We start from the raw sequence: 25,634 nt of genomic DNA, 5'->3' as shown, positions 1-25,634 counted from the left end.
TGTACCCAGCTGAACCTGTGCTTTTAAGTAGTATACCATGCTTTTTATCATGGCGTGCAAGATCCCTGTGATCTGATCTGGACCACATCTTTTGCCCTTTTGTTTCTTATCTATAGTTTAGCTATACTGAACTACTTATAGATTCTTTAACTTGGTATTTTCACTCTTACTTTATACCTTTGAAAAAGCTGGTTTTTTCTTTCAGGAAGCCAGCCTCTCCCTACCACTAAGTTCATGCATCTTGTTCTCTAGGTCTAGGTGTACTTCTGTAGTATTCTAGTCTTGCTGCATAGTATTGTAATGGCCTGTTTTCTTTGTTTTCCAACTAATTGGGAGCTTCATCTAATTTATTTTTGGATCCTCCAGACACAGTACATGATTATCTGGCATATAATAAGTATAGGAGTATTTGTTGAGTTAGCTAGTTTGTTGAAGGAAAAACGGTACACACATGAGATATTAACTCAGAATAGCATTAACTAGGAGGTCTGCAATATAAATGGTAATAAAAAGGATTCGTAAAGAGAGAAATATAGTTGACCCAGAGTAATAAAGGAAGACTTCTTTTCCATTAAGGTAGACTTTTTTTTTTGCCATCTCCACTTTTGGCTTTGAACATATCTGCTCTCATTTTATCTCCTTGCTTATTGGTTACTTCATTTCATGGTGAGTTTTTGTAGTCTCAATCTCTAGTCATTTTATAGACACCTTGCCAGTTCATTACTTTTAGCTTCTTGCTTTCTCTGTCCCCTCTCTGTCTGCGTGTCCTGCCTGTTCTATCACTTTTTTCTTTTTCTGTATACTGTCTTCAAGTTCTTTGGTTTTACACAAAACTTACCATCAAAAACATATTTGAGAGTTCCACCAAGAGAGTCCAGTTTACTCTAAATGTTGAAATTTAGATCCGTGGATTTAAATAGATCATAACTTTAGACTGAATTTACTAAATATACCTTATATCAATTAGTTTCTCTAAGGTAAAAGTAGATGTCTTCAAACACTGTCAGGTTGCAGAGCTGAGGTTCTCTAAAACCTTGTATGTATCAAAATGTATGTTACTCATTTTATTCATGCCTTGGTGTGTAATTTGTCAAAATATCTTGCTCCATTTTCTTGTTATGGGAGTTATAAGATACAATTTTAATAACTACAATTGGGAAAATTCCTCAATAGTGAAAGACTTAAAAGATGAAAGACAGAAATGTGACGGTTGCAGTTTTAAAATTTGGTTTTGTTTTGGCATTTGTAATATTTTGTTTTGTGTAGGTAAATACATTTGATTAGTTGATTCTTTTCAACTTACTATATTATTTTGTGCTGTTGTTTTTATAGTCTTTAATATTGTTAAGAAAGGTAAATGGGGCTGGGCTTGGTAGCTCACACCTGTAATCCCAACACTTTGGGAGGCTGAGATAGGCGGATCATGAGGTCAAAAGATCGAGACCATCCTGGCCAACATGGTGAAACCCTGGCTCTACTAAAACACAAAAATTAGCTAGGCGTGGTGGCATGTGCCTGTAGTCCCAGCTACACAGGAGGCTAAGGCAGAAGAATTGCTTGAACCCGGGAGGCAGAGGTTGCAGTGAGCCGAGACTGCACTGCAGCCTGGCGACAGAGTGAGATTCCGTCTCAAAAAAAAAAAAGAAAAGAAAAGTAAATGGTATCTTAATTGTTGCCAGTTATGAGCTTTATAGCAACCGATCTTCCCCTCTTCTCTCCTCTTTTTTCTATTACTTTTCTATCTAGCCAAATGATTTTGATTGCTGCTTATAAAACAAAGAGCTACTTGTGACCAGTTCTCCTATTATATTAGTTTGATAATAACAAAATTTCAAAGTCATACTTAACTGTCTTTATATGTGTTACAAAACAAGTTACCTGATGACTTGGCTAAATAAACCAGGGCTAAAGACTGAAAGGCAAAACCGAATCATGGTCATTGAGTGCATTTGGTATACTTTTTTAAAAAGGTGCTACCTGTATGCGCTGTTATTCCTTGTTCTCATTATTTTGCTTTAAGATAAATTGTTTGACTTTGTTTATTGCATTTATAGGAACTTACAAATAGTTTTTTTTCTGTCTTTTTAGGACACAGCTGTATACAGAATACATTGTTCACTGTACCTTCATCTCTGTTATTATCCTTATTATTTTGCTTTTGAATGGATACTTTTTTGATGAGGATCAACTAATAGTTTAATCATAAGAATTAAAAGTTTATCAGAGTTACCGGATTTCTAACTGTAACTTTTGAATTCTAGTATCGTTTTCCCTGCTTAATTTATACCAGTTATTTGAAAATTGAGATTTTTCTATTTCAAGGAGTTATTCATAATATAAAGTAGTTCCAAATGCAACTAGTGTATTTATTGTATGTTTGCTTTTAATATCTAGTAATTGTTAGTTATTTGAAAATATTCAAGGTGTATATATGATTGGGGAGATATATCTGTTATAGCAGTCAATTTACTTTATATATTTTAGCCAGAATTATTTTCTAAACTTTGGTATTTGGTAGTGTCCATTTTTTAGATGTGAATTTATATCACTTTCTAAATCTGGTTTTGTATTTTCAACAAAAATAAAGATCTCACTAAATGTGTAAGCATAGATACTTGATCAGAGAAGGAAATATGGTGATACAAATGTACACTAACTGGATTTTCTTTGTGTGACAGCACTGAAAAGAGGCGCAGGGAGCAAGAAAATAAATATTTAGAAGAACTAGCTGAGTTACTGTCTGCCAACATTAGTGACATTGACAGCTTGAGTGTAAAACCAGACAAATGCAAGATTTTGAAGAAAACAGTCGATCAGATACAGCTAATGAAGAGAATGGAACAAGGTAAAAAACAAACAAAAAAAACCCCATGGCCGTGTGCTTTGTTATTAAGAAATTTATAATATGTCATTTTGCTTTATTATTATTATTATTATTATTATTTTATTATTTTTTTTTTTTTTGAGACAGAGTCCCACTCTGTCACTCGGGCTGGAGTGCGGTGGCACGATCTCAGCTCACTGCAACCTCTGCCTGCCAGGTTCACGCTATTTTCCTACCTAAGCTTCCCAAGTAGCTGGGACTGCAGGCGCCCGCCACTACACCTGGCTAATTTTTTTGTATTTTTTTAGTAGAGATGGGGTTTCACTGTGTTGGCCAGGATAGTCTCGATCTCCTGACCTCGTGATCCACCCGCCTCGGCCTCCCAAAGTGCTGGGATTACAGGCGTGCACCACCGTGCCCAGCCTACTTTTTTATTAAGAAATTACATTGAACATTATATATAAATAAATGTCTTTGTTAAAATGCTGTTTATTTTAGAAAGAGAACCTGAGAATCTTCTTGTTATAACAAAGTGTCTTATTAAGTTAACTCAAAAGCTGGTTGCTTTAGATTATGGGACTCAGTATCATAAGAGATTGAGTCAGAAGACACAAGTTGTGGAGTTGGACCTGAGGCCCTGGCATAGAGTTCTTTAGGACAGTAACTCCATGAAGGGAAAAATCTCTCCAGCTTTATGAGGAAGTTTGTCTCTACTTGGGCTCTTCTCTCAAAAAACCCTGATTTTTAAAAAATTTTTATTTTATTTTATTTTTTTTAATTTAATTTTATTTATTTTTATTTATTTTGAGATGGAGCCTCACTCTGTCACCCAGGCTGGAGAGCAGTGGTGTGATCTTGGCTCACTGCAACCTCTGCCTCCCGGGTTCAAGCAGTTCTCCTGCCCCAGCCTCCCGAGCAGCTGGGATTACAAGTGCGTGCCCCTATGCCCAGCTAATTTTTGTATTTTTAGTAGAGACGGGGTTTCACCATGTTGGCCCAGCTGGTGTATTTTTAAGGTTCATATTTTTACTACCTGTATTTACTAGGAACCCCATACCATCAAACCTCCTTGGTTGCCTACCAGAAAGAAAGGCAAAGCACTTTGAAGAAACAATCCCACAAACTGGCCCCATGGGAGTGCCACAGAACAAGTGCTTCTGAGGGTGATTTTACACTGCAAAGTTACTTAACGTATGAGGAAATAATCTAGAGTAACAACACAAATAATAAACAGAAGGACTGACCCCAAAGAACTTCAGATTATTAACATTAAAGTTTTATAATTTTAAGATTTTAGAAACTGGAAAATGGATAGTCTAGTGACAACTGATTTAGCAACGGGAGAAACCATACTGTAAAACTGCAGAGGGGAGCACTGGCAAGACGCCTGGCTAACACTAACAGCCTGGCTTCTGCTTCCTAAATTGGGGGTGGCAGGATTCCTCTGGGTAAACTGAGCAGTCGGAAGGTGAAGTCATGTGGGGATGATCCTCAAATGAAAAAATTCATTCCTTATCTTGCCCCCACTCCTCACATAACTGCATGTTCTGTTTAATGTGAACAAAAAGCCAGATATTGGAGGAAAGCCTGTAATATAAAAGAGAGCAAACCAAGCAAATAAACAGAAAAAAGGAAACTCAGAGGAAGCCGAAACAATGCAGGGAGCTGAAGAAAACTTAAAAAGATACCAGTCCCTCGGAGACATGAGGGAAGATATTTCATCAAAAAATGAGAATAAGTCCTATAAAATGAAATATTCAAAAGAAGAAATAGCTTTTGGAACTTAAAAACAGGATAGCTGATAAAAATTTTACCTGTTTCTACTCTTTGCCTCCCCACACTCTGTGCCCTGACCAGTTGCAGGCACACCCTGCCCCCGCTATTTACGCTTGCTGTTCCCTCTGTCTGGAATGGTCTGTCTCTAGATATCCACATGCTTTATTCACCCTTTTCATGTCTTTGCTCAAATATGTCTTCTGAGTAAAGTTGTTCCTAACTAAACTATTTGAAATATTTTAAAAACTAGAAAACAAAATCTATGCATCTTTTTACACCTTCTTTATTTTCCCCACAGTACTGTTTACATCTGACATATGACATATTTTATATATTATTTGCCTGCCCCCACTAGAGTTCCATGAGGGCAAGGATTTTTGTTTGTTCACGACTATATCCTCAGTACCTAGAACAGCACTTGGGTACATAGTAGGCTTTCAATGCATGTTTGTTGAATGAATGGATGAAGGCATGAGAATTGAAGAAATCTCTTAAATAATAAGCAATGGAAAATGAGAGAAAAAATAAGAAACTTATAGGATTAGTGCAGGAAGTCTAACATATGATTAATCCCAGAAAAAAAAGAATAGAACAAATAGAAGGGAAGAAATGATAAGAGAAATAATGCAAAAATAATGTTCTCAGAACTAGAAGAATATTAGTTTCCAGATTGAAAGCCCTCATGTAGTGCCCAGCACAGTTGTTGAAAAAGAAAGATAAAGTAACTTGTACCAATGCACAATTTAGTAACATTTCAGAACACCAGGGAGAAAAACAAGAGAGAAGAAAAAACAGGTCTCACACATACTAGATTGCTTTCAGAATAGGTTCAGATTTCTAAATAACAACATTGAAAACTAAAATTCTAGACCCAGAATTCTGTGTTCATCCAGTTGAAGTTATGAGTGCCAAATAGACATGTTCAGACTTTCAGAGTCTCAAAGGTATTACCTCCAGTTATACCTGTTTCAGAAATCTCTATCCAATCCAAGATAGTAATGCTAGAAAGAAGGGCATAGGATCTTAACCCAGGGAAACCATGGAATCTTAACACAAAGAAAGGTAAAAGGAGACCCAGGATTACAGTTGCGCAGCAACCTAGAAAATAGCCAGTCCTAGTTGCAGCAGGTGGATAGAGGACTCTAGGGAACATTTCCATAGGAAAAAAGGAACGCATAAGAGTATCTGCTAACTGACTGAATCGAGGTGAATTTTTCAGCTTTGGAGGGGAGCTTAGGGTTGAATTAAACTATACATAACATCTGAAACACTAAATATAAGAAAAGAAGTGTAAATTATAACACACACCTTGGCTCCCTTATAAAGTATGTTTATATGACCATAGTAACATATATATTAAATATTGGTTACTCAAAAAATTGTTAAAACTATACTGAAAGTAAGAGAGGAGGGGTACTTTGTGTAGCAGGTTGGTGTAAATAACTTAAATTCTTTACCTTTCATGATAGCATGTCAATAGATTCTGTCTAACGTGGACAAAATCAGGTTGTAGCAAATTAGCATGTTACTAAGAAGTATGAAGCGTATTAGGATATAGGCTAGGCTAGTATAACAACACACCCAAAATACAATGGTTTTAAAAAGATGGTCTAGGAAGGTGTCAGGGATTGACTCCTTCCATCTGTTTTGCTCTGCCATTCCTAGGGTATTGCCATTATCCATGTGGTTAGACATGGCCCCCTTGTCCATGTCCCAGCTAACAAGAAGGAGAAAGAAAAAAACAAGAAGGCATGCTTCTTTTCCATTACAGATAAGACCCAGAAATTGCATGTCACTAATGTTCACGTTCCCTTAGACCAGAAACTAGTCACGTAGCCGTTCCTACCTTAGGCTTTCCCTAAAATGTTAGATGTTTTGAACTTCACACAAAATTATTTAATCTGCTTGAACTTCATAGTTTATGTTTTTTAGAACTTGTTTACAAACAAAAGCCTTTCTTACCCTCATGTAATAAAACACATGAAATGATGAAGGAAATGTATCTTAAAATGAGAAACTCCTGCACCATAATAATAAAAAGATAACATAATTTAAAAATAAACAAAGACCCTGAATAGACATTTCTCCGAAGAAAATGTACAAATGGCCAACAAGCACATGAAAAAGATGCCCAATATCATTAGCCATTAGGGAAATGCAAACTAGAATCACAGTCACATACCATTTCACACTCAGATGGCTGTAATCAAAAAGACAGATAAGGCTGGGTGCTGTGGCTCACGCCTGTAATCCCGGCACTTTGGGAGGCCAAAGTGAGAAGATCGCTTGAGCCCAGGAGTTTGAGACCAGTCTGGGCAACACAGCGAGACCCTGTCTCTACAAAAAAATTAATAATTACCCAGGCACCGTGGTGCATCCCTGTAGTCCCAACTATTTGGGAGGCCGAGGTGGGAGGATTGCTTGAGCCCAGGAGTTTGAGGTTGCAGTGAGCTATGATTGTGCCACTGCACTCCATCCTGGGCAACAGAGTGAGGAGTGTCTTAGGAAAAAAACAAAAAATGGTAGTAACAAGTGTGGGTGAGAAATTGAAAGCCTCACATACTTCTAATGAGAATGGAAAAATGATAGAGCCACATTGGAAAACAGTCCAACAGTTTCTCAACTGGAAAAGAGTTTAGGGCTGAACATAGAGTTAGCTATCATATGACCCAATAATTCCACTTCTAGGTGTATCCCCAAGACAAATGAACACATGTCCATACAAAAATTTGTACATGAACGTTCACAACAACATTATCACAAATTGCTAAAAAGTAGAAACTACCCATATGTCCATCATATGGGTGAAAGTAGAAACTACCCATATGTCCTATAAAAGGACATATACCCCTATGAAGGACTATCATTAGGCAATAAAAAGGAATAAAGTACTGATAAATAATTCAACATGGTTGAACTCTGAAAACATGCTAAGCGAAAGAAGCAGCCCAGTCACATATGACCACATGTTGTATGATTCCATTTATAGGAAATGTCCAAAGAAGGCAAATTCATTAAGACAAAAAATAAATTGGTAGATAGCTCAGGCTTAGGGGTATTGGAAAAATGGGGAGTGACTGGTAATGGGAATGGAGTTTTTTGGGAGGTGATGAGAATATTCTAAAATTGTGATGGTAGTTGCACAACTCTGTGAATATACTAAAAGTCATTGAATTGTGTGCCTTAAATGAGTTAATTGCATGTTGTGTAAATTATAGCTCAAGAAAGCTGTTATTATAAGTATGACGTGAGATAACATACCATAGGTTTGCAAAAATTAAAAACTATAATATTGTTTTCAGCAAGGATGCAGAAGAGCCAAACCAATGTTACAACCTCTTTGGAGAGCAGTTTGTCAATACCTAGTAATATAAGTTATACAGATCTTATGATCCTGCAATTTCACTTCTAGTATTTATCCTGAAAAAACTGACACATGTACAAAAGAGGAAATATCAAAAATAGTTTATTATAGGACTGTAGTTATCAAAAGACCTACCAGTAGGGGAATAGAAATCTACTATGGATTATTTATATAATGTAATACTCTTAACAGCAGTTAAAATGAATGAATCAGACCTACATGTATCAATGTGGTTAAATCTCAAACATAATACTGAGTGGAAAAAGTAAGTTGAAAAAGTTTGTACAGTTGTCCCTTGGTATGTGTGGGGGATTGCTTTCATGACTTCCCACTGATACTAAAATCTGAGTATGCTCAAGTCCCTGATATAAAATGGTGTACTAGCCAGGGGCAATGGGGCATGTCTGTAATCCCAGCTACCTGGAAGTCTGAGGCTAGAGGATTGCTTGAGCTTAGGAGTTTAGGGCTAGCCTGGGCAACATAGCAAAATCCCTGTCTCTTAAAATAAAACAAACAAAATTTAAAAATAAGATAAAATGTAATAATTTTTGCATATAATTGATCCTCCCATGTACTTTTTTTTTTTTTTTTTTTTGAGACAAGCTTTCACTTTGTCGCCCAGGCTGGAGTGCAGTTGCGGGATCTCAGCTCACTGCAACCTCTGCCTCCTAGGTCCAAGCAATTATTGTACTTCAGCCTCCTGAGTAGCTGAGATTACCGACATGTGCCACCACACCCAGCTAATTTTTATATTTTTGTTAGAGGGAGGATTTCACCATGTTGGCCAGGCTGGTCTCCAACTCCTGATCTCAAAAGATCTGCCTGCCTTAGCCTCCCAAAGTGCTGGGATTACAGACGTGAGCCACCTCGCCTAGCCTGTGTACTTTTAAATAATCTCTAGATTACCTATTATGATACCTACGACAATGTAAAGGCTATGTAAATAGTTGTACTGTATTGTTTAAGGAATAATGATGAAAAGATGAAAAAAAATATGTGTTCAGCAGAGACACAATTTTTTCTCAAATATTTTTGATCTATGGTCAGTAGAATCCATGGATGGGGAGGACTAATGGTATATATAACTACACATTTATGTAAACTTTAAAACATGAAACAATAATATATTGTTTATATGTATGTTTATATATATAAAACAATAATATATTTTTATGAAATCATACATATGGAGTGAAAGTATAAAAACATGCTTAGAATGATTATGGCAATCTCAGAATAACGGTTGCTTCTGAAAAAAGGCACAGAGGAGGGAGGGCAGGCCTTTCACTGTATTTGCAACATGTATTTATTTAAAAAGGAAAAATATGGAGCAAATGATGTTAACATCTGTGAAAACCGAATGGTGGCTATATTAATATGTGCTGTATAATTTTCTGTATTTTTTGGAATACTTGAAATCCTCCTTTTTTTTGAGACATGGTCTCATCCTGACACCCAGGCTGGAGTGCAGTGGCACAATTATAGCGCACTGCTGCCTCAAACACTTGGGCTCAAGCAATCCTCCTACCTCACCCTCCGGAGTAGGTAAGATTACAAGCATGCACCACCACACCTAGCTAAGTTTTAAAATTTTTTGTAAAGATAAGGGTCTCGCTTTGTTGCCCAGGCTGTTCTCAAACTCCTGGCCTCAAGCAGTCCTCCCACCTCTGCCTCCCAAAGCACTGAGATTACAGGCTTGGGGCACTGCACCCAACCCAAAATACTTCCTGTTTTAAAGTGAAAACATGAATTTTTATGCTCAATAATATAATACCATATTCTCATTGTTGAAACCCTGGATGTAGTATTCAAATCTTCATGCTACCATGTATTAGTTACGTTTTCAGGCACATTACTTAACCTTTGTGATGTCCCATTTTATAATCCATAAAATAAGTATAATTAAGATTAGTGTGAAAGTGCCTAGATACTGACTAAATGTTATTTGAATTTGACAGTTGGTGAATCTGTGTCTTCATAAACTTGACTTTATGAAAATGAGCTCTTTTCAGATATGTGATTTTTTAAATTTTCTTTATTATAGAGAAATCAACAACTGATGACGATGTACAGAAATCAGACATCTCATCAAGTAGTCAAGGAGTGATAGAAAAGGAATCCTTGGGACCTCTTCTTTTGGAGGTAGGTGTCGTCATTGACTTAGAAAATGATTAAAATCTTTGTTGTAGCCAATTTGGTTTTTTCTTTTTTTTTTTTTTTTAATGCCTTATATCCAGTTAATAAATTATAAAACAAAGAACTTCTTACAATTTTATCATGATAACCATTTGACAGTTTTTACTGTTTCAGAATCAAAAGTGAATAATGAACATAAGAAATTTTCATGAAGGCATTCTGAGCAGTGAGATGGAAAACTTGAAGCTTATTGTGTATGGCTTTGCCTTTTATTTCTGTGGTGGTCAGGCCTAACTGGGAAAATAAAATATTAATATTAAATTTACTTGGCTAGCTAGTGTTATCTATATGTATACCATAGAATTTTACTTTTGAGTGAAAGATCCCACAGTTTATTGCAGTACATGATTTTCTGCAGTTTTCTGAATAAAAATATTTAAATTATTTTTATAAACATTCTAAGAGAATTACTATTTTAACTGTCAAACTTTGTAATGTGAAGGACTTTTAAATTTGAATGACTTTGTAATTACTATGTAATTTTCACCCCTGCATTTTCTATCTAATCTTTACTTCCTGCATTCTTAATATAAATGTCTTGTTTCCAAGCATCCTCATTACTTTAAATGCTTTCTCTCCTACATGAATGTTTAAAGACATATGTATGTATGTATATACTCATCCCTCACAATGTACACTTTCTATCTCTATGCCTAATTATGTATATTTATTTATGTAAGGATATATAAAACAAATTATCCTTTCCTTATCTTTCCTAAAGGCTCTCCTCTCTGATGAAATCTTCTTAACTACTCAGACTTGCATAGGTCTCTTTATTTTCTAATTCCTTTATATGTTTTGTGGTATTACCCTACTTCCTCCTGTTTTTGTATTAACCATAATTCCCTCTACCTACTGCTAATGTAAGAATAGTCTTAAAATTCACTTCTTTTACAGCCCCAGAAATATCATGTATTCTCGTTGCTTCACTTTTTATCTCTATAGAGATGATACTCAAATATGTACGTTTTGCTTTTACCTCTTCCCATACTTCATTCCTGTAATGAATAGACACTAATAATAATAAATGCTAAATACTTTCAACTCTCCTATTAGCAACTTCTCCCTCTGAATCTAAATTCTTTATTTCCCTTCCACATTATACAAGTACTTTATTACTTCAGACTTTTGCTTTTAATTATTTTTATTCGTGAAACAAGCGCATAATTTTGTAGAATTATAATATATGAAACACATTGGCTGTTGAAACTAGAATGGAAACTACTCTCTGAGCAAGTACATACACATGTAACTGGTGAGGGGAGCTAGTACGTATGATGGATGTGAATTTCTTATTGTCAAAAGAAATCAAAAAATGACAGGAAAACATTCATTCAAAATTATTATAAGAAGACAAAGTAGGAATTAACTTTTTTAGCTGATGAAATTATTACTCTGAAAACCACTGTGAATCAAAGGAAAACTGTAGCACATTACATATAAATTAAATGTCATTATGCAAGCATTTTCAAATATGAAAGAACATATCACATTAGAAATTTAGAAAACAGTATGAAGATGTATTTAGGTTCTTGACTTCAAGGAGCTAATAATATTTTTGTTTATGAATTACAGATATGTGAAATAAAGACTATCAAATAGAATTATAAATTTTACAGACAACAAATACCTTCATTGACAACCTGTTATACCTGATGTCTTTTCTATCTTTTTTTTTTTTTTTTTTGAGATGGCGTCTCGCTCTGTCACCCAGGCTGGAGTGCAGTGGCGCGATCTCGGCTCACTGCAAGCTCCGCCTCCTGGGTTCATGCCATGCTCCTGCCTCAGCCTCCCAAGTAGCTGGGACTACAGGCGCCCACCACCACGCCCCTGACCCTGTCCCTGTTAACTTAAACTTTATGGAGTTTCATCCTTGGAAGCTAAAACAGGAAGGGTAGAAAAGCTACCAAGAGATGTTTTCATTGAATAATCCACGTTACAGTCTTGAGATGCACTGTTCAACATAATAGCCAGTAGCAACATATGGCTATTAAAATTTAAATTAGGGCCAGTCACAGTGATTCACACCTGTAATCCCAACACTTTAGGAGGCTAAGGCAGGAACATCATTTGAAGCCAGGAATTAGAGACCAGTTGGGTAGTGTAGTAAAACCCCATCTGTACAAAAAAATGAAAAAAGGTAGCTGGTCATGGTGACACATGCCTTTGGTCCCAGCTACTTGGGAAGCTGAGGCAGGAGGATTGCATGAGCCCAGGAGTTTGAGGCTACAGTGAGACTTGATTGCACCACTGCACTCCAGCATGGTCAACAGAGCAAGACCCTGTCTTTATTTAAAAAAAAAAAAATTTTAATTAAATAAAGTTAAAAATTCAATGCTTCAGTCTCACCAGCCATATTTAAAGTGTTTGGTATCCATATGTGGTCAGTAGCTACTGTATTAGACAATATAAATATAGAATATTTTCATCATTGCAGAAAGTTCAGTTTGACAACACTAGTGTAAGAGGGACTTGCCCAGATAGAAGATCCCGAGAGGTAAAAAATGAACAAATATCCACTACCATACTATGAGAAATTCTCACCATTCAGAATTGTTTATTTCTCCTTTTATTTATTTATTTATTTATTTTATTTTATTTATTTATTTATTTTTGAGACAGAGTCTCTGTCACCCAGGCTGGAGTACAGTGGTGCGATCTCAGCTCACTACAAGCTCTGCCTCCCGGGTTCACGGCATTCTCCTGCCTCAGCCTCCTGAGTAGCTGGGACTACAGGTGCCCACCACCATGCCTGGCTAACTTTTTTGTATTTTTAGTAGAGACAGTGTTTCACCGTGTTAGCCAGGATGGTCTTGATCTCCTGACCTCGTGATCCGCCCACCTCAGCCTCCGAAAGTGCTGGGATTACAGGGGTGAGCCACTGCTCCTGACCTATTTCTGTTTTTAAAAATATAAAATAAAATTAGCACGGGTAAAGAATGAAGATCCTGAAAGAAATTTTTGCACATCTAAAGAGAAGGTGACGTTAGAATTTATTTATTCAACAAAGATTTGTTGAATACCTAGAGTGTGTCAGACACTGGATATCTACATCATGGAATTACTATAAAAATTAAGTGACACAATTTCTTAGCAGAGTACTTTACACATAGTACTCATTAAGTCCAGTATAGGCATTTTTTTAAAAGCTCATTTCCTCCCTTTGCTGTCTAAAATTCCTCTGCCTGCTGGTCAGAGTTCTGCATTATTTGACTGTAACCGTCCTGTTTCCTTTGGTCCATAAGAAAACTCTTATTTCAGTCAGGGAGGTCTCACTATGTCTTGCACATGCATTCTAGCTTCGTCAACTTGCTTTGTACGATTCCCTACATTTCTTTGGTTTTTTTTTTTGTTTTTTGTTTTTTGAGATGGAGTCTTGCTCTGTCGCCTAGACTGGAGTGCAGATCTTGGCTCACTGCAGGTTCCGCCTCCCGGGTTCACGCCATTCTTCTGCCTCAGGCTCCCAAGTAGCTGGAACCACAGGCGCCCGCTACCATTCCCTAATTTTTTTTTTTGTATTTTTGTAGAGATGGAGTTTCACCGTGTTAGCCAGGATGGTCTCGATCTCCTGACCTCGTGATCCACCCGCCTCAGCCTCCCAAAGTGCTGGGGTTACAGGCATGAGCCACTGCACCCGACCACCATTCCGTACATTTCTTTGTGGCTTTTGACACTTGCTGACAACTCATTCCCACTACCTTAAACATTCCATGGCACCTTTCACAGTGTTCTTTCTCTACCCCTCTGGTTACTCCTCAGCCTTTTTCTCAGATTTCTTTCTTTAATTGCCTCTTAAATGTTAGTATCCCCCAGGATTCTAGCCTTGGCTCTTTCCCTTTTTTTATTCTGTACACATTTCCTGGGAAGGTTTATCTGTGTTTATCTTTGTCTGTATAACATATACACATATATGTGAATTACATGTATGAAATCAATTGCAATTCTCTGATTTCACGCAATAGAAATCAACTCTGACTAAGCAAATGTGAATTTATTGGAATGCTATTTGGATATCATAGAACCATGCTTGGAAACGGGATGAAATCAAGGTACCTTGAGGGTAGAAAGCAAAAGCTTTGTTAACAGTCTCTTTGAAAGAACTATCTGGGCAATGCCCTGCTGCTAGAATGAATGTACTCCTGCTATGTTTAGCTTTTTGTAATCCTTAAGATTCACATTTAAGGAGGAAGTCTCCCAGTGGCCTAATTAAGTGTCCCATAAGACTTTATGTAGTGGGAAAGAAAATTTCCCAGAGGAAATCAGAGTATCCTTTACTAGGGGAAAAGATGATTGTAGTTAAAAACAAATAAACAGGCTGGGCGCAGTGTGTCACGCCTGTAATCCCAGCACTTTGGGAGGCCGAGGCGGGTGGATCACTTGAGGTCAGGAGTTTGAGATCAGGCTGGCCAACATGGCAAAATCCCATCTCTACTAAAAATGTAAAAATTAGCCGGGCGTGGTGGTGAGCGCCTGTAATCCCAGCTACTCAGGAGGCTGAGGCAGGAGAATCGCGTGAACCTGGGAGGCGGAGGTTGCAGTGAGCTGAAATTGCACCATTGCACTCCAGCCTGGGCAACAAAGTAAGACTCCGTCTCAAAATAAATAATAAGTAAAAAATAAACAAGAGACCCAAATGATTACTATATGTACCTGTGAATCACAAAGGTCTATCCTTAGCCCAGATCTCTCTTCCAAGCTTCTGTTTCAATACATCCTGCTGCCTTTTAAAGATTTCCAGTTTTCCCAGAGTGGACTCAAACTTTGGAGGTTGGAGGTATTTTGGGGCTTCTCAGCAGACTTGTGACAGTGGGGTCACCTCAAGTTTTGGAAAAGCAATGAAAAATGACCAGCGCTGTGATAACATCCAGTTTACTCACGTGACCTGGGATAGTTCATTTTGTACTGTCCGTCCCAGATTTGTTGCCGTAATCTGGGACGGACAGTACAGAATTTGTTGACATGACTTGGGGAGGAGAGTTCCTTGTGCTCCCTTTTCATTAGCATTCTGGAAAGAAAGCAAAACTTGTATGTGGTGCTCACTTTGGCAGCACATATACTAAAATCAGAACAATACCGAGAAGGTTATCATAGCCTCTGCACAAGGATGACACACAAATTTGTGAATTATGTCATATTTTTCAGCTGAACCCAACTTATACCACAGGCAAAACCCTCAAGGGCATCAAAGAATATAAAAGCAAAAAGCTTCACTGAAAGGACAGCACCTTTGAATATTAAAGGAACATCAGATACAAAAGAACCAGTGTAAGGGCTCTGGAAACTCAAAAAACCAGAGTGTTTTCTTACATCCAAATCACTGCACTAACTCCCCAGCCGTGGTTCATAACCAGCCTGAAATGATTCACGTGACAGACTAAGAATTCAGAATCTTGATGGCAACAAAGATCATTAAGATTCAGGAGAAAGTTGAAACCCAATCCAAGGAATGTTAGGAATCCAGTAAAATGATATTAGAGATTAAAGATAAAATAGCTGTTTTAAGAAAGAACCAAACTGATCTGATAGAGCTGAAAACCTCACTACAAGAAACATTTCGTAACTGGAAATATTAATGACAGAATCGACCAAGCTGAGGAAAGAATCTCAGAGCTCAAAGACCAGTTCTTCAGCCAACTTAGACAGAAATAAAGAAAAAAGAATAAAAAAGAATGAACAAAACCTCTGAGAAATATGGGATTATGTAAAGAGACTAAACCTACAGCTAGTGTCCCTGACCAAGAGGGAGAGTATATTAGTCAATTTCCACACTGTCATAAAGAATACCTGATATTGGGCCAGCTGCGGTGACTCACGCCTGTAATCCCAGCACTTTGGGAGACCATGGCGGGCGGATCACTTGAGGTCAGGAGTTCGAGACCAGCCTGGCCAACATGGTGAAACCCCGTCTCTACTAAAAATACAAAAATTAGTCTGGCGTGGTGGCACATGCCTGTAATCCCAGCTACTCAGGAGGCTGACGCAGGATAATCTTTTGAACCCTAGAGGCGGAGGTTCCGGTGAGCCAAGATCACGCCACTGCACTCCAGCCTAGGTGACAGCAAGACCCTGTCTCAAACAAACAACAAACAAAAAACCCGTGAGACTGGGTAATTTATAAAGGAAAGGGGAGTGTTTTTGTTTGTTTGGTTGGTTTTGTTTTTTGAGAGAGTCTCGCTCTGTCGCCCAGGCTGGAATGCAGTGACACAGTGTTGGATTACTATAACCTCCACCTCCTGGGTTTAAGCAATTCTCGTGCCTCAGCCTCCCAAGTACCTGGGACTACAGGCATGTACCACCATGCCCAGCTAATTTTTGTATTTTTAGTAGAAACGGGGTTTTGCCATGTTGGCCAGTCTGGTCTCAAACTCCTGGCCTCACATGGTCCACTCGCATTGGCCTCCCAAAGTGCTGGAATTACAGGCATGAGCTACCGTGTCTGGCTTGAAAGAGGTTTAATTGACTTCCAGTTCCACATGGCTAGGGAGGCCTCAGGAAATTTACAATTACAGCAGAAAGTAAAGGAGAAGCAAGTACGTTCTTCACCAGGCGGCAGGAGAGAGAAAGTGAGAGAGAGAACGAGGATGTGCCACACTTTTTTTTCCTTCAACGTTTAAGTTCTAGGGTACATGTGCAAGACGTGCAGGTTTGTTACATAGCCAAATGTGTGCCATGGTAGTTTGCTGCACAGATCAACCCATCACCTAGGTATTAAGCCCAGCATCCATTAGCTATTCTTCCTCGTACTCTCCCTCCTGCCACCCCTGCCCCCAACAGGCCTCAGTGTGTGTTCCCTCCGCCATGTGTCCACATGTTCTCATTGTTCAACTCCCATTTATAAGTGAGAACATGCAGCATTTGGTTTGATGTTCCTGCATTAATTTGCTGAGCATAACAGCTTGCAACTCCATCCATGTCCCTGCAAAGGACCATGATCTCATTCCTTTTTATGGCTACATAGTATTCCATGGTGTGTATTTACCACATTTTCTTTATCCGCTCTATCATTGATGGGCATTTAGGTTGATTCTAGGCCTTTGCTATTGTGAATAGTGCTGTGGTGAACATACATGTGCATGTATCTTTATAACAGAATGATTTATGTTCCTATGGATATATACTCAGTAATGGGATTACTGGGTCATATGGTATTTCTGCCTCTAAATCTTTGAGGAATCGCCACACTGCCTTCCACAATGGTTAAACTAATTTACACTCCCACCAACAGTCTAAAAGCATTCCTTTTTCTCTGCAACCTTGCCAGCATCTATTGGTTTTTGACTTTTTAATAATCACCATTCTGACTAGCATGAAATGGTATCTCACTGTGGTTTTGATTTGCATCTCTCTAATGATCAGTCATGTTGAGCTTCTTTTCATGTTTGTTGGCTACATGAATGTTTTCTTTTGAGAAGTGTCTGATCATGCCCTTTCCCTGCTTTTTAATGGGGTTGTTTGTTTTTTTCTTGTAAATTTGTTTAAGTTCCTTGTAGACTCGATATTAGACCTTTCTCAGATGGATAGATTGCAAAAATTTTATCCCATTCTTTAGGTTGTTCACTCTGATGATAGTTTCTTTTGCTGTGCAGAAGCTCTTGAGTTTAATTAGATCCTATTTGTTAATTTTTGCTTTTGTTGCAGTTGCTTTTGGCATTTTCATCATGAAATCTTTGCTCATACCTATGTACTGAATGGTATTGCCTAGATATTCTTCTAGGATTGTTATAGTTTTAGATGGTGTCTTTTATTCCTAGAACTTTGTCCAGTCACAGTCACTTGGGTAGTCTCATTTAAAGCCAGGGCCCTATGAGAATCCTTGGCTAATGTGAACCCTTCCATGAGACACATGGTGGTCTTCTTCAAAGGATGACATCCTGGGCAGAGTTTGGAAAAGTTCTCAGATTGATTACTGAGTGCATAGACATTTGTTGTCTTCTCTGTATGCAGTAAAACCAGCTGTCAGGTCTTGGAGGAATAGGAAGTTTCCTTCCCAGGAGCACACTTTTTAGTTAATTAGATAAACAACGTATGAGGGAAACTTGTAGAACAAGAACAAGTAATAACAGATTGTATTAACCAGACATACTTTTAAAAAATAGAGATGCTTCTATATTCGTGGGAATAGTCTCAAAAAGTATTCCCTGAAATGTTACTAGTCTCTTGAGGGCGGAATTCTGGCAGATCTTCCACTATCAACCTCATTTTTATATTTTTATATTTTTATTTTTTATAAGTATATATTTATAAGAAAATGCACGTTAAATTGTATTTATACTGATGCAAAGAACATTTTAAAAGAAGTTTCAGGTCTATTTTTGAAAAATAAATCTGTTTTTAAATTATTTCTATTTTTATATAAACTTCAAGGCACGTAAATATTGATCACCTACTATGAGACTTATAGCTAATCTGAGCAGTTTTATAAACCCAATTTAGATATGAGGTACTTTCCCATGCTCATCTAAACCCAAAATATTTTTACAAAGAGTTTATCTAGTATTGAGATTTTAAAGATTATTAATCACATCCCTGTCTCCTTTGCATTATGGACTAAGTAAGTCACAGCAATCAGGTAGAATAAAAATAGCTTTATTCCTTTTTGTTCTTGCTAAAGAAAATATTAGCAATATTTTAAATGAGAACAATGGGTTGTGCTTCAATCTTGCTTTAAATCTTGTTTATATTCTTTGTGATGAAGTGATAATGGAGATGTATTACTAAATTTAATATAATATTTGGTTTAAATAATCTTGTCCATTCATCTGTTGGCAGACACTTAGCTTGATTCTCATATATTGGCTATTGTGAATAATGCTGCAGTGAACATGGGAGTGCAGACATCTCTTTGACATACTGATTTCATTTCCTTTGGATATATACTCAGTGCTGAGATTACTGGATCATATGGTAGTTCTATTTTTAGTTTTTGAGGAACCTCCCTACTATTTCCCGTAATAGATGTTCTCTTTTCTTCACATCCTCACCTACACTTAACAGATATGAAGTGATATCTCATCATAGTTTTAATTTGCATCAACCTAAGTGTTCAAAAATGGATGAATGGAATAAGAAAATGTGGTATATACACAGAGCGGAATACTATTCAGCCTTTATAAAGGAAATCCTGTCATCTGTGACAACATGTATGAACCTAGAAGACATCATGTTAATTAAAAGCCAGACACAGAAAGACAGATACCACATGATCTCACTTACATGTGGGATCTAAAAAAGTCAAACTCATAAGAGAGAGTAGAATGGTGGTTACCAGGGTCTGTGTGAAGGGTGAGTGGATTGGAGGGATGTTGGTCAAAAGATGAAAACCTTTCAATTAGGAAAAATAAGTTCAAGAGATCTATTGTACATTATGGTGACTGTAGTTAATAACAATTCTTTTATACCTGAAAATTGCAAAGAGAGTAGCTTTTAAGTGTTTTCACCACAAAAAATGATAAGTATGTGAGGGAGTGCTTATGTTCATTAGCTTGATTTGGCCATTCAACAATGTATACATATTTGAAAACATGTATACCATAAATATATATTAGTTTTTCTCAATTAAAAAAAAATCATCGTAGCTGAAAAACGCACCTCACAAAAATAAGGTAGAGGCAAATGGAAAACTATGTCATTGGATGTGTTTACTAAATTATGATACTCATTTTTAAATCCCACCCACAAACTTTGCAAAGGTTTTTATTGACAGTCCAGTTTCCTTGATTTTAAAAAAAAAAAAAAAAGATTCTTCCAAACATCAGAAGGTGTTGCATTTTCACATTAAAGAAAAAAAAAGGGCCTAGCACAGAGGCCCATGCCTGTAATCCCAGAACTTTGGGAGGCCAAGGCAGGTGGATCACCTGAGGTCAGGAGTTTAAAACCAACCTGGCCAACATGATGAAACCCCATCTCTACTAAAAATACAGAAATCAGTGGGGCACGGTGGCACATGCCTGTAATCCCAGCTACATGGGAGGCTGAAGCAGGAGAATCACTTGAATCCAGGAAGCATAGGTTGCAGTGAGCCAAGATTGCGCCACTGCACTCTCTCAAACAAAAAAAAAAAAGAAAAAGAAAAAAGGGCCACCACTGAGAATCTAATTGGAACATTTTTCAACAGATAAAATGCTCTAAGGTTTTAAACTGATAAGATAAATTGTACAAGCTATTCATGTCATTTTCAGTATCACTGTCATTTTCAGAAACAAAATTGTACAGTGGTAACATTTCCAAACATCCATTTTCATATGCTCTCTCTATGGCGTTAGTGTCTTTTTAAAAAGCAGTTTACTTTTTATTCATTGTTAAAATTTCATCTTAATCCTGAAGGAAAAAAAAAAAAATGTGTTTACTTCTTGGCGAGTATCTGCTAGACAGCGAACTTGGTACCCTGGCCTTTTTTTAAAAGAAAAATGAGTAACCCGTCAACATTGTTAGACAGGTCTTTTAATTTTGCCGTAGATAACCAGCAGACCCTGTATGAGCCAAAGGATTTTTATGGTCATTTTATATTTTGTTACAAAAAAATTAAATGTTCTATTTTTTCAGGATCTTGATTGTATTGCTTATATACATTCTGCAGCAAGTAAGCTGCAACATGTTGCAATAAATGAAAAGATTACAAATAAGTAAGGTGCCACAGTCTGCATTCTGGCTCTTCCTCAGGATACCAGGGTTTCTGTAATATGTGACTGTCTGCACTGAGTCAGGCACCAGAGTGTTAATACGCTTAAGCTTAATTTCTTTATTATGTTTTAGTTTACAATATACATAGAGGTTCTAACTTTTCCCCTGCACCCTTGTGGATATTATATGCCCCATAGGATGCAAATGTCTCCTTTTGGAGACCCCTGGCTCCATCTCAGTGCATAGGAAGCCTCTGTGATTTGGCTCCTGTCCACCTCTGCTGTACCATATACTCCAGCAGCTCCAAACTGCTTGTTCGTTTTCTTTTTGTGCTATGCTCTCTCCACTTACTGGAATGTTCTTCCTTCAATCCTCTTCCTCCTCCACTATGCCTTTTATATGTTAGGTAGGGGTCTGTACCTTTCTTTGACCCCCACCCTGATCCCAAATTAGTCATCCTTCTGTGTGCTTGTAGACTATTTTGTGTATGTCTCTGATCTGCATTTTATCACTGATATTTTATTATGTTTATGTCTTTTTCTCCTACAGTACCACAGTTTCCTTGAGGACAGAGACCAGGTCTTGACATATATTTCTGATCTCTTTTTTAATAGAAAAATGTATAGTTTAATTTTTTCTTTTATCTTTCAATATCCAAACCATTGTTTTCTTTTGATTTTGCAGGCTTTGGATGGATTTTTCTTTGTTGTGAACTGTGAAGGGAGAATTGTATTTGTGTCAGAGAATGTAACCAGCTACTTAGGTTACAATCAGGAGGAATTAATGAATACCAGCGTCTACAGCATACTGCACGTGGGGGATCATGCAGAATTTGTGAAGAATCTGCTACCAAAATCTCTAGGTAAACAGAAATGTGTTTTTAAAAAGAATGCTAGCTCTCTGTATCTTCTCCTTATGTAATATGTATAATCTATAATACCTGATTATTACATTTATAATTCATAGTATTATATATGTTATATGTATTTAAAATATTTTTTCAATGTAGTTTCAGTCTCTGATATAAATATGAAGGGGAGTTTCATCAAATAACTGATGGAGAGCATTCCTTTCAGCTTCTTCCTTTATACTGTGTCATGCCACAGTAGTTAGAGAGAATTATTTTCAATTTTGATTATGTTCAAGAAACAGACAAATGTATATCCTTTCCTTTACCCTGCTCACAGAAAAAAGAATAGAAATGAGAAAGACAGGGAGTGAGAGGGAGGGAAGAAGGAAAGAATATATGTCATATACCTACTAAAATTAAAGTTTTTACACTTAAGTGCTTTAACGGAGGAGTTCCAAGTATGGTTGGATGGGCTATTCACTGCTGAGGAGCCTAGCTGAGAGGATGGATGGAGTCTAATTTCTAGTGTCTCTTCTATTCACTGAACCCTGTGCCTTGGGGCAGGGCTGGGACTTTAGGAGTTAGGAGATTTTTTCTAATTCTTGTAAAGGCATGGATGGACTAACAGCAGGCCTTTGTTTACTTCTTGAATTTTCAGGCTCCTCTAAAGTTTTTCAGTGCTCAAGTTCCAGTTACTACTAGTGATTGTGTTGCTACCTTTACATCTGAGTGTGTGTATTTTTCAATAGTATACATTTTGTAGATAAATAAGAAATTTTTCATATTACTTTTCAGATTCCAGTCTGTTTTAGATTTTTTTTTCTTTTTTTCCACATAGTTTATTTGTTCAGTGGACTCTGAAATAAAAGCAGTTTATCACGCAGATAAATTTACCACACATCAGTTTTTCAGACAGATACTGTGTGATAAAGTATCTGAGTTGGAGAGTTAGGACTCTGCCATACCGTTTAGTATGGAAACTGAGGCATGTGGTCAAGGAAGTTAAACAATGTAAGATTCCCCTGATGTCACTGTAGGTAATACTTAAGATTTCTTTCCCTAGCCATGGGCTGTAGATTCCTTTGTTCTACTGTTCACAAATTTTGAGGACTACTGGTGTATGGATTTAACTGAGCTATTGCATTTTCTTTTGTATCAAAAAAAACTAATTTAATTTTAGTCTCATGTTGAGTAACAAGATATTTGTTGGGTTTAGCAGCCTTCCTGGTTGGAAAGAGGCTTGCGGTCACAGAAAACAAGGATGAGCTGTTTTCTGACTTCTGAAGAAGGGGCTTGTTGTTTGTGGAAGGGCCACATTACCTGTTCTGCCTGGTTCTCAGGATGCTGTAGATCTATGACTATTCGGGTTCCCCCAAATCTCTGCCAGTAGGTAAATGTGGAGGGAGTGTCATCTACTAGCTTATGTGCTTGCTGGTGATGCTGCTCCTGGCTACTTACAAGACAGTGATCCTCAGCTGGCCTGACAATTCATTGTTGCCTCTCTGAGCAGCCTTTCACAATAGGGAGGAATATGAAGTTTTTGCTATGGAGGTATCTTTCTCTCACTCTCCCAATAATAGAAGAACAGAAACATTGAAAAAATAATACTACTTTCTTATACAGTAGTGTAGACAAACAAAGATAGGGCGAGCTCAGTAATAATAGAATAGATCACATAATCTTACAGTGTTGGTTGATCATCCATTAGAAACCAATGAGATGGTCCCACCAAAAGAATAAAGGCCAACTACACTAACTTAGAAAAGCCAGTAGCTTCTTTCAAGGTATTTCCAAAAAGCATTTAGAAGAAAATAAATTATACTACCTATGTTTAAACCTTTATTATTAGAATAATCAAAGTATTAGAAAATTAAGGAAAGAGACTAAGTAGAATCATTTTATGTGTATTTCATTATCAACCACTGGGGAAAACAAAAATGAAATCAAGATTCAGAACCTATCAAGGAAGAAATTTGAAGAAAAATTTAGGATCATTATTTATATATGTACTCACCTTATATAAATATATACATGATTCAAAGCACTGCCTTCTTATTTTTGATTTGTTATTTCCAAGGAGAAATTTTGAAGAAAAAAGTTAAAAGTCAAACTTTTAAAATTGCTTTTGAATTTACAGATTTAGAAGATTTCAGTGTCTAAAATCTGTACTTTTTAAGCATAACATTTTATTTATAAGAAACAAAATCTGAATGCTGGGAAGCTGGTATGGTGAGAAATTTTGTCCAAAAGCACAAGTGTACATGGATATACTTATACTTGCACAGATGGTTATAAAAAGATTATATTGTGAAAGGCTAAGATTACAAAGAATGAGATGTTAGTGAACATAGACTTATTTGTGAAATTCTAATAAATTGGAACTTGAAGTTTGAAAAAAGAAATTTTAGAAAGCAAGTCTTTTTATAAATTCATACCATTTATATCTCAAATGATGGAGACACGATAGTACTTAAGAGCATAGCCTTTCTGGTATAAAACAGAAATGGGCTGTGCATTCTGACTCTGCTACTTAATTAGCAGTGTGACCTTGGACAAGACATTTGACCCCTCTACTCCTCATCCTTGATCGGAAGGTTAAGGGGTAAGTGTTGATTAGCGTATTTCTTGGCTCGTATTAAATTCTTTTTGTTTTAGCTATTATTATTATTCCTGTTACTGGCTTTTTCTAAATGTTTTGGAGCTTTTAACTTCTGAATGGTAGATCTTCCATTATTATTAACAATTACTAGCTTGTTTTGATTATGCTTTTAGCTTAGAAATTGATGTGAAGGAGGGGCAATCTTGTCCTTTCATAGTGTGCTCTTAGAAGCACATAGAAATTATTCTGTAGAAATTGAGGCAAATTTTTTTTGTAGATCACATTCAGTAGGATAGTTCCGTTTTTTCTTTTTTCTTTTTTATTTATTTATTTATTTATTTTTGAGACAGAGTTTCGCTCTTGTCTCCCAGGCTGGAGTGCAATGGCATGATCTCAGCTCACTGCAACCTCTGCCTCCTGGGTTCAAGCAATTTTCCTGCCTCATCTTCCCAAGTAGCTGGGATTACAGGCGCCCACCAACACGCCCAGCTAATTTTTGTATTTTTAGTAGAGATGGGGTTTCACCATGTTGGCCAGGCTGGTCTCGAACTCCTGATCTCAAGTGATCTGCCTGCCTCGGCCTCTGAAAGTGTTGGGATTACAGGAGTGAGCCACCACGCTGGACCCTGTTCTTCTTTTTTAAACTGTAGTGCTAAACTGCTACTTTTGCCTATACAGGGGGCTTTTGTTAGTCATTTTTTAATACTTTGGGTTTGTTTTACTAGGTTTTTTAAACATTATCAGTGGCATTTATCCTTTTAAAGAGGAATCATATGGTGAGTTAAGAAAGGAATTGCGTGAAGATTAGGCATGTTGCTTTCTAGCTAGATAGTGAAAACTGCACCCTCCTGCACACAAAATACTGAATTTTGTCAGAAGCTTTGTACCTCTAGTATAGATCTATCCTCTTGTTTCCATTCCACAGAGTATACGGGACCTTATGTGTGTGATGCTGTTGTCTTTTTGCATAAATATGTAGCTCACTACCTACTGTTTAAAAGAAGATTCAAGTTCAAAAAAGTTTTGTCATGGTAAACTATTAATAGTTCAGTTAACTTAAAACAATCTAACCTTGTGAAATCAGGGTATCTAAAAAGATCACCTAAAATATTTAGCAGCTTATATTTGAGGGACCTATAAGTTTGGAATTGAACTTGCTGTTAATTATTGTTGTTTTAAGAAGATATGATAGTTGACATGTAAATTATTACCAAAATGACTTTAGTTTCTTTTGTTGTGGTGATTATTTTCAATTTTTTTTTTCACATCTCAAAAAGTGTTTTATACAATTTAGATATACTGACCACCATAACAAGTCATGAAATTAAACTTCAAGGAAGCACCTTTCTCATCTTCATCACTGTCTGCTCTTCTCTTGGCTCCTTAATCCTACCTTAATTCCTAA

At 36.9% G+C, this 25,634-nt stretch overlaps 1 protein-coding gene across 1 annotated transcript in view; it reads left to right on the top strand.

Moving 5' to 3' along the window:
* Positions 1–25,634, top strand: part of NCOA1 (nuclear receptor coactivator 1) — a 224,037-nt gene that overhangs the window by 112,232 nt on the left and 86,171 nt on the right. Inside the window, exons 5-7 of the mRNA XM_011972701.1 lie at positions 2,679–2,845; positions 10,009–10,106; positions 21,465–21,642. Coding sequence (XP_011828091.1) covers positions 2,679–2,845; positions 10,009–10,106; positions 21,465–21,642 — 443 coding nt within the window. The remainder of the gene's footprint in view (positions 1–2,678; positions 2,846–10,008; positions 10,107–21,464; positions 21,643–25,634) is intronic.

Source organism: Mandrillus leucophaeus, unplaced genomic scaffold (assembly GCF_000951045.1).
Source record: "Mandrillus leucophaeus isolate KB7577 unplaced genomic scaffold, Mleu.le_1.0 Scaffold13, whole genome shotgun sequence".
NCBI lineage: Eukaryota > Metazoa > Chordata > Mammalia > Primates > Cercopithecidae > Mandrillus > Mandrillus leucophaeus.
Note: the sequence above shows the minus strand (reverse complement) of the source record. Positions and strands in the feature narration are given on the sequence as shown.